At 36.5% G+C, this 10,667-nt stretch overlaps 1 protein-coding gene across 2 annotated transcripts in view; it reads right to left on the bottom strand.

Annotated features, from left to right (window-relative positions):
• Positions 1–72: 72 nt before the first annotated feature.
• ERGIC2 (ERGIC and golgi 2) overlaps positions 73–10,667 on the bottom strand; it is a 40,571-nt gene continuing 29,976 nt past the window's right edge. For both annotated transcript variants that reach the window (XM_037514173.2, XM_037514174.2), the window contains 6 exons: positions 8,334–8,389; positions 7,446–7,544; positions 4,273–4,370; positions 1,523–1,685; positions 404–486; positions 73–243 (listed from right to left, as the gene is read on the bottom strand). In XM_037514173.2, the coding sequence (XP_037370070.1) occupies positions 181–243; positions 404–486; positions 1,523–1,685; positions 4,273–4,370; positions 7,446–7,544; positions 8,334–8,389 (562 nt within the window). In that variant the 3' untranslated portion in view covers positions 73–180. The remainder of the gene's footprint in view (positions 244–403; positions 487–1,522; positions 1,686–4,272; positions 4,371–7,445; positions 7,545–8,333; positions 8,390–10,667) is intronic.

Genomic DNA, 10,667 nt, shown 5'->3' with positions numbered 1-10,667 from the left:
ATTTGTAACAAACACTACATATACAGGATTTGAGTTGGGGGGGCTTCTTATTTTTTCTAGTTGTAATTCCTGCTCCTCATTCATATTTTCTTTTCTTTGAATATATTGCACAATATTTTATTATTAAAAAAAAGGCTTTATGTCTCAGGCAGAAAGTTTTTCTCCTTCACTTGGGAGGTGCTAATGTGTATTATTTTCTAGAAGAGGTAAGTGGTTGTCTGTGTGGCCATCCTCAAAAGAAACCTGGAGAAGAAGAAAAGACCAAAGGGTTAGTTTGATTCCCAACACCATTTCCTCTTTCAACATGCTCCCTTTTGGGGCAATTGCTTTCTGGGCACGGAAAGCTATGACTTAGATATAACAGAGACTGGGAGAGCAACAACGCTTTTACTACCCCACTTACGGAATTGACGGGTTTGTAGGATCCAGGTCTGAAACGACAGTAAATTATTTCAACGATAAATTTTCCAATTCCATGTAACATGCCTATAATAAAAAATAAGTGTATGTTTTAGTTAAATTGTGCTGCTAATGAAATTACTTCCTAAAATCATTATTTCATAAGTTGCCTTAAGAATAAATGAAACAAAGAGGAAAATGAAGTGGTTTTCCTTATTCACTTCCATGATTAAAACAATTAGGTATCTTTTTGAAAGAATTAAGGCCAAATAATCCTTGACCATGACAAGACAATCTTTTCAAAGTGCTGAATACATCTCACACCCACATAATTTTTAAAACCAGTATCAGCACTACTGGATTTAAATGAAGCTGTGACAAAGACTTTCATTAAAAACAAACAAACAACAAAAAAAGAACACTTTACTTTAAAAATAAATTTCAAAGTTTATAAACTAGCATCTCCATGTAATAGTGAATAGAGGTTGAGGATAAATATAGAACTGCCCTTTCCTTATCTACTGTGCTTAATTCAAATCTTCATAATTACAACTCTACAAGTTATCTTTGAGCACAATCTGACTTCTCAGTCAAAAAGGCTAAACATGATAAAAACATTATTGGCTAAAAAAACTTGGTTTCCTGCATTGCATAGCTCAAGGTACTGTAAGATATGCTTTGAAATACTGTAGAGTTAAACATATCTTAAATTCAAAACAATTCATATTAGTGTCTGCGATTTCTAGGCATTCTCTCCTTTAACCCTACAGCACACTTTTCTCTTACAGTAACAACTACCATTTTCAGAAATGAGGAAAGAACTTTAGAAAAGGGAAATGACCTATTCAAGACCACCACCATGTAAATGGCAGAATTTAGATTAAATCCTAGGCTCTTGCTACCTCATCCAATAATTTCCCGTAGAACATCAGATGTAGGGGACTTAATTATGTTCAGCACATAATGTAACTTTGGAGGTTTGGAATTGTATCTTAAAGAAAAAGTTCTTTAAATAGCAAAACATGAAAATGTATACATTTCTCATCCCTTTTAAGGAAAAGCATCTTAATTTCAGTGTAAGCAACAAATCTAGAAATTAGACAAGTAAGGAATCGAATTTAACCTGTTGTTGAGAAGATTCCTCCAACAATACCACAGAGTCTTACAAAGAACTGCCAGAAAGGCATATGCTCCTCCGTCACAGTCACCATCAGAGAGCTGAGGTCATATTTCATGAAGATCCCCGAGACTCCGTGGCTGCCCGCAGCATGGTTAATGATGCGTTCCTGCAAGGAAAGCAAGAGGGCCAGGAGAGGCAGGAGGTCAGAAAACAAGCCCCAAGTCACCAGGTCCTTGACAAGGTCTGCGAAGTCCTCCAGCCCTACTGCAAAGAAGGGACACCAGCCACTTCAAGAACAGCCCTGCTGGACACCGCAGTGCAGGGCCAAGCAAATCACTCCTTATTCTTGGTAAGATGAGCTTTTGAGACAAACTAAACAGCAGGATCGTTCTCTATTTTCTCTTTCTGAGAAAATGAGCTTACAACTGTATGTCTCATTCCTTTCTAAACCAAATCAAACAAAAAGTTACACTAATATTTTGCTGTGCTTTTAGTGGTATTTCTCTGCTAAAAATTAATAAAATAACTAATTACTATTATTTGAATGATTGATTTATAAACAATTTCACATCCTGTTCTTCATTTTAAACGATATGAGATACACTGAGGATGAAAACAACACATTACTTTGAAAGACATCAATACTTGCTATCTTTGTTTCTTTCAATATCTGATCTTTCAGATACCTTGGTTCAGTTTGTAAAGGTAGAATTATTTTTTTTCTTGAAAGGAACATAACTAAAATTATACACTTAACACAGTCCCCCCAATGAGTGAGAAAATATTCTATTTCATTCCGTTCTTATTACATTCCAAGCAGCTACCACACTGCCTTGCTATGTGATGGTGTGCCAGGCCCTGCCTCCTTTGACCAACCTGTAACTAACCTGCACATTTTAGGAATTCAAATAAGGAGCTTAATTACTACCAAGGGACACTGAAACAATTCTCTATTAGCATCATAAAGCACACCCTCCACACACACATTAAAAACCAGAGCCTAAAGATCCATCAAGTTTTCAATAAAGTAACTTAATCTGAAGGCCTTGATATATTCAATATCCTGCCACAATTACAAATACATTGTCACTCCCTACATGGGTAGAAGCTATTTCAGGGACCGGGGTGTCTATGCAACAAAAGACTGATTAATTGTGTGTTCCAGGATCAACAAGCTCTCCCCCCTTTTCCATTCCCTCAACTCCAATTCCTTTAAACAGGAAAAGAACTTTAGAAAAGGCAAATGACCTATCCAGTTAGTTCATTTCTTTTTCAAGCGAACTATAACTATCTGTCACCCTGTCAGCACAAAGGTTAAATGCTCTGGAATTCTTGTTTTCGTTTGATTTTGCTAATTAAAATATAACCATAATTCCCTATCAGTACATAGGTACTGTTTCATACTTCTTAATTTACAAGTTCCTCTACTATGAGGATAACCCACAAGTTTTCTACTACTACAAACAAGAATGCAATGAACAGGTACGTACACACCTCATTTTTGTATTTTTCTGCACTATCTTTGGATACAATTTCTATAAGTAGGATTGCTGGGTCAAAGGCCAAATGCATCTGTCACTTTACAGATTTCGCCAAGCATCCCTCCACAGACTAAGCCACGTGAGCTCCCTGAGCAGTGGAAGTGTGCTTGATTCCTACAAAGCCTCACCACCATGTAGGTTCATGTTGGTTCAGGAGACCCCCACTCTGAGTGAGCAATGAAATCTTCCCATCCCTGCAGAAATGTTGAAAAGCACAATATATGCCCATGGACACTTGACCTAGTTTCCCTCTCTTTCTTTACACACACACACACACACACACACACACACACACTTACACTTGATTTTCCCCTAAGTATTTAAAAGTGGCACTCAGTCCTAAAAACTTCAGTATTTAATTTCTATATTACTAACTACTGTTCAATCAATGAAGACATGGCCATTGTGTTATAAGACAATTAAAAGAAAATCCCACATGGAGCAATGCAAATTTTAAAAAGCACTTAAATTTCACCTCAGAATTTTTCTGGATATGCTACTGGCACAGAAATATTCACCATTCTCAAAACACAATAATAAGAAAACATGACTCCAGAGTAGGAAAGAAACTGCCCAGCTCCAAATTCTGATCCTCACCGTTGTTGCCTACTTATAAGATGATATCCCCCGCCCCCGAGATTGCAGAACATGTCCTCTCAATTAGTTGAACACAAAGCACTGCTTAGTGAGCTCCAGAGTGAGGTGAAGGGCTGCAATGCAGCAGAAACCATGAGCTGGGGCCAGGCATTGACTCCTGGCAGTCTGGCTGGTGGCAGCATAAGACTGAGTCCTGTCTCCACCTTCCTCCCTTCTGGACTTGAGGAAACCTGAGATCAGACCAAAACCCACCGCCAACCACAGGGGCCTGGAGCCAAGAAGAGGGAACCAGGAGCACAAGCTTTGGGTACAGAACAGAAACTGATCCAGTCATAAGGTTACTTAGGTTGGCCCCCATCCCAAGAGAGTGCAGGAGTCTGTCTCCTTCCAGTCTTTTCCCACCCTAACACAACACTTATAAGCAAAAGAGAAACCCAAAATTGAAGCCCCAGTGCCATCTGCTGGGAAAACAAAATGCCCAAAGCAAAAGCGCCAAAAAGCCAATTTAGTAATAATGTACAAACTGAAAGAGAAATCTCCAGAGAGCAAACTGAAAGACACAGAATTTAAGGATAAGATGTTAAAAATATCATTTAACAGCATGATTCAACTTACCCTTTCTGTCACAGAAAACTGATGGGTGTCTGCTGAAATTTTGTATGTATGTAGTTTTGTTGGCACAACTGTAATAAAATATTGGAACATCTGGTTGTCTAGAATAAAATAAAATGTTTTTTTTTTATCAATCCAGAAGCATCAAAACTAAAACAAATATATCCTTCCTTCCATTAAATACACCAACGTGAAACCTAGTGCCATTTATGACTTAATATCTAACAAAAATCTCACAATTTCAAAAGAATAATAGCAATATATTCATACTTGGTAAAACAAGTTCTCAGTAAGGCACACGCATCTATTAGATGATGTTAAAAGATGAACTAGTGAGTTAGTCTGACATCATCATCTTCATGTTATCAAATCTGGAAAATAAATGTGGCATTTCTTTATAATACAGAAACTAGTAAGAATAAAATACAGTTACAACAGTATAATCACCACAAGGCTTCTTCTAGTAACATCTCAAAGTATCTAAATAAACCAAAATTGAATGAGCCAAGATTTGGGTAAACACAAGGAACTGATACCACAACCAGAAGATAACTACAGGGCCTCCCCAATGGCGCAGCAGTTAAGCGCTGGCTTGAAAAGCTGCCCGCAGCCTCTGCAGCACCGATTTGATCCCCAGCTGCCAGGCGAGGGCTCCACATGGCGCACAGACCTCTCCTGCCGCCCGCTGCTCCCCTCAGCAGTGTACTTTGGTCCTTCTGCCTGCTCTGCTCTCCCCTCTGGCTCTGGTGAATTCTCTCACCCACCCGCGCTTCTGACTGTACCCAGTGCTTGTATAAATAAATAAATAAATCTTAAAAAAAAAAGATAACTACAGAAACTACTCATAATAATCTGGCATTACTTACAGTATAATCACTAGGCACTTCTAAGGATCAATACAAGTCACAGATACCATTATTTTGTCAGTTATTAATTTAAAATATTAACAGTTCACATAAAACTCACCCATGCGATCACCACCACCACCAAGATATCAAACACAGCATCGTCTCAGAAAATGCCTTCGCACCTCTTTGCTTCATCCCCTCTATATCTGGTCTTACCCCAATCACTCACACTACCTCGCACTTTGCCTGTTTTAGAATTTCACATAAATGGAAAGATACAGTATGTACTTTGTGTTTCTTGCTTCTTTTATTCAACGAGTTTTCATTTCTACCAAACTTCTGTCTAGTATCTCAGCATAAATTAGATAGAGAATGGTAAAGATAGGAGAGGCAAGAGTAACAATCTCCTCAAACACTGATGTTAAAGTTTTATTTAATTTTATTTACAAAATAACATTTATAATAAAATTTTTATAAAGTTTGTAACAAAAAAAGTAAATCCTGCCTTTTTTCATGTACTACTTCTACCACTAAAATTTTCAAAAATGAAATTTTGACAGTTCTATCATTAATTTCAATTTAATATTCCAGATATTATCACAGATAAAATCAGGGCAAAGGGGTATTACTTTGTCTACCACCCATCAATAAAAGGTAGACAGGTGCCAGTTTCATCCTTTGAGTTGGTCTTTGATATAAGGTGAACAGCTGAATTTGTGCCTTAGTTTTGAGGTTTCTGACAAACTCCATGTTATAAACAAAGAGGAGGAGCTGGAAATGCTAGGTGAAAAGGATGTTCAACCATTAAGAATTTATGAAAAAGATAAAATGGAGAGTGGTGAGGAAACACCAGTGCTGTACACACTGCTGGGAAATGTGGGGAGGTGGGAGGGGCCAGGAACCTTACCATGTGGAGGAGGGAAGTACCAATGCAAGGACTGTTAACCAGAGAGAATCAAAAAGAAACCTGAAGCTGTCTGTGGCCAGAGGAAACACTGAACACACCTCTATCTGATATTTATTCAAGGAGTGTCAGCGTGCTGATAACCAATGACCAGGCTGGGAGAAATTCTGTTGAATCAACTTTCTCTCAAGGCGAAGACTTATCCAGAGTTTAAAGAGCTGTCCAAATCTGTACAGCATTAAAGATGTTAACTGCTCAAGAGTCACCTAAAAACTTCTGAAGAACATGACCTGAACACATGAGACATGGAGTACTGATTTTTTCTTTTTGGTTAAAGAGGCCCTATGGAAGATGTATTAGGAAGCAGAAGGGTCCATCTGTCTCCAATCTCTGAAAAACCTACCAACACTCAGCTGACAACATTGTACAACTTCTTAAGACTTTCTGAATTTAGGAACCCATAGACTTCAGTTTAGTGTATAATGAACATTACCTCAAGTAAAGATGAGATTACAATGAATAAAGGTCCCATTTCTCTCATGTCTCTACTTACACATTTCTTAATTTAGTACACTAAAGTTTCTGTAAATGAAACAATCCCACACAAACAAAATTCTCCTGTATGTTAAGTATTCTAACTAAAACTCCTTGAATATATCTGACTACAATACAAAGCTAAATGAGTAAAATAATTTAAAAAAATTTTTTGAATAGAACCTAAAATTCTTAATTAAGTTTTGCAAAATCCAGAATTCCTAGCAGCACAGAAAACTTCAGAAGTCCTTAACAGGTGTCCTAAGGGAAGCACGCTGTGCAAAATGATAATCAAGAACCTTGTGGAAATATAAACTAGATTATCTGCTACTGAAGAAGGAAAAATTCATCCATATTAAAAAAAAACAGAAATTACAAATGAAACAGGAGGTTAAAACAAACATTAATAAAAGGTGAGAGTACTGTTGTTACCACTTCTGTAATAGCCAAGCCATTACAGTAACATTCTAGGTTTCAGACGCCTATCAAATTTCTCTTACATGGTTTTAATATGGTAAACATGCACTTCAGAACTTTGAATTTTACAAAGAGCAAAATTCTCCTTATAATAATTCTTTCTTTGAAGAATATGGAAAAGCAATTGTATCCTATTAACCTTATGTAGATTTAGAGAGCTTCTAAATTCTACTTGTCTTGTAATCTTCTAATTTCTTATTCTTTTCTGTGGCCCATTTTCTTAAACATTTTTTATCCACTACCAGGAAAAACCTTCATACAAACCTCCACTTAAAGACCATCAGCCATTTAAATAAACTAAAAGATATCTTTTGTTGCAGGGGGGTTAACAGGATTATTAAAAATGTATTAATATTAAAGTTATAGGAACCATTGCCTAATGCAAATTCCAACAGTATTTATCAAATACTTACGATCTAGAGCAATTTTTTCCGTTCCATCCAAAGGATTAATAATTCCTGGAACAAGCTCTCCAAAAGATAAATGATCTATTCTGTGAGAAAAGTTGTAAGCTAAAAGGCAAAAAATAAAACAATTAAATTCTTCAAAACTATGTTACAGATTGATTCATATTCTTATCTAGTCTCAAATGAAACCATCTAAAATCTGTAGCTATAATATAGTCTCTAAAGCCACATTTTTGGGAAAACAGCTATATAGTATGTAAGAATTAAATGTATAGGAATAAAGGAATTCTGATAAAATGTTATCTCAAATTCCAAATTTAGATATAAATTAGCTTCTATGAATAATACTGTATCTAATCCTGACAATCGAAAAAGAGATTTCCTGGTCTGAATCATCACCGAATATAAGCACTGTGTTGCTTGAAAAACCACAATACCCATATTGCTAAATAACAAATCTCAAAAGACATAATTTTAATACAAATCACTGTTAAATGTGACCAAATTTACTTTCATGGAATTACTTGTTTCTGTTCTCTAAAGCAGACTTTAAAAATATACTTTTTATGACTTTACATGAAATGAACTCAAATATTTCATATGTACATGTGTGTGTCCACATATACTTCGGAAGTGTATAAAGTGATACAAACAAAGTACACCACAGCCTTTCTTCCCTAAGCTCAACTTCTGAGCCATGACTAAATAGAAACACAGGTAGCTCAAGATAAAACTGATTCAGAGTCAATGAAATTTAATCAGTTATTTTCTCCTTTGCACATCTGTTTTCAAAACAAGTGACTGTGAAAGTCCCAACTTACACCAGCACTAAAATTAAATACGAAAAACCCTTCTCAAGGCCATCTTTACTGAAACCAATGCCTGACTACTTACAGTCATGGTTGACAAGTGCTGCCAAGTGTGCGTGTCCCCGGGGATGTGGAATTGCCCTGAAAGGAGGAAAAAAAGGTTAAAGAAATGACATCTAAACATGAAACTTATTAAAATGAGAAAGGGGATCTTTCTTTAAATTACATCTTTTTCTTGATATAAGAACAGACTTTACTATAATTTAAGCAGTTACGTCTACTCATCTCATGGGACAAAAAACTAGGGGCTGACAAACGTTTCCTTCAAAGGAACCGGGTAGCAAGTATTTTAGGCTTTGTGGGTCAAGAGGCAAAACTGAAGATATTATGTAGTTACATAACAAGAGAAAACAAATTTTCACAAGCTTTTTATTAATGAGATTCAAAATATAATAATAATATTCAATAATTGAGGATTTATATTTATAATACAAATTTTTTTTGCTGTGGAAACATTTTGTTTAACTGGGGTTAGAGTTAGTTTGTCCCATTACAACACTGATCACAACTGTTTATTATCCACTACCATCTTGGAAAACATTCATCCACAAGCACTGGTTTGAATTCACCATCTTCACTGCCTGGAAGGCTTTTACAGATTTGTCTCTTGGCATTTAATTGCTTTTTATCACGTCATTGCATCACAGATCAATCACTTGCAAACTATGGCAGAATTTCCTCAAATTTGCAGTTAAATGGGCTTTGGAACATGAAGATTTCTTCTGCACTTGTATCAAGTAAGAAAATACATCCAAATATAAGAATGGAGATTTTGCTCCTTGTTTTACCTTTTGACAGTACAGGTATCAATTGCTGAAAGCCCCATAACCCTCCTATCCAGCCACAGAAACCTAAATTCCACTGCCAGTGTCTACTAGTTTACACTTGTTTTGCTTTGTCAGTCCATCTATATTGTTTCCTTATAATATATATGTGAAATCATTCAATATGTCTTTATCTTTGTGATCTAATTTGCTTCACCTAACTCAAGTCCTTTCCATTTTACTGTACATCATAACATTTCATCTTTCCTGATAGCTGAGTAGTATTCCACTGTGTAGACATACCACATCTTTATCCAGTCCTCTGTCAGTGGACAAAGGTTGCGTCTACATTCTAGCTACTGTAAATAATACCATAATAAACACTGTGGTGCACACAGATACCCAAAAGTGGGATTTCTGAATTGTATAGTTATTTCTATTTTTATTTTATGTTAAGTCAAGACTTGCTTTCCAAAATGGCTACACCAATTTACATTTCCACCAACAAACTAATAGGATTCTTCTCTCTCCACAGTTTCTGCAACACTTGTTGAAAGTTTTTTGAATTAAGTATTTGTAACTCTGTCCACTCAACAAGAGCTAGGGAGAGTTGCTCAAAGTCATCTGGCTTGCCTTAATGTCTTCGGCATTAGCATACTCACTCTACCCAAAGATTATTTATCCAAAGCAATTGGATATCTTCCCTGGACTCACTGCTCTGCTTGCCACAATCAATTTCACTAACTAACCAGTAATGAATTCTTTACTGGGCTAATCAATGAGTTACTTGGAAACTTTTTTTTTTTACAATTTATATGAAGAAATTCTATTCATGTTTATAAATATTCCATTTAAAATTTTTAGATTTTTCTAACCATTGCTTTCCTGTGAGTTAGGAATGAAGCGATGAGACTTTAGTCTGGTAATTATGAAATAAATAGTTTCCCTGTAGCACAGCTACAGTATGGTTGCACACTTTAATAAACACAATGTCCTGGGCCTCCCTGGTGGTGCAAGGGGTTATGACACAACCTATGAAGCTATCTGCAGCCATTGCAGCACAAGTTCGATCCCCGGCTGGCCAGGGAGCTACCCACATAGCACAGCAGACCTCTCCTGTCTCACCCGCTGCTCCCCTCAGCAGTGTATTTCAGTCAGTCTGCCTGTTCTGCTCCCCATGCTGTCTCTGGTGAATCCTCTCACTCCCAGCACTTCTGGCCTATACCCCAGTTCTTGTATGCATAAATAAATAAATCATAAAAACACCCACAATGTCCTGATGTCAAATTTGATACAATAATCTACAAGTTCACTGTTTTGAAAGTACACATGAAGCCCACCAGTTTTTTTTTTCTTTTTACAAAATTAAATGTTGTAGAACAGCAAAATACATGGCACTTGCAATGCTGTCAAGCTGTGACTACAACACTGCCAGCGCAAAGCAATGGATGTCGCTGTCCACACTCTGCTCTCATCTATTAGAGCAAAAGTAGCCACACATGAACCAGTTAGCACTTTATCTTCTCACAATGAACTTTATCTTTGCACACTGAAATTTGAACTTCATATATTTTTCATGTGTTATATTATCCCCT

The sequence above is a fragment of the Talpa occidentalis genome, unplaced genomic scaffold (genome assembly GCF_014898055.3).
Source record: "Talpa occidentalis isolate TD23 unplaced genomic scaffold, MPIMG_talOcc4v2.1 talOcc4.16, whole genome shotgun sequence".
Classification (NCBI taxonomy): Eukaryota; Metazoa; Chordata; class Mammalia; order Eulipotyphla; family Talpidae; genus Talpa; species Talpa occidentalis.
The sequence above is the reverse complement of the archived record's forward strand: the minus strand, read 5'-3'. Positions and strand labels throughout refer to the sequence as shown.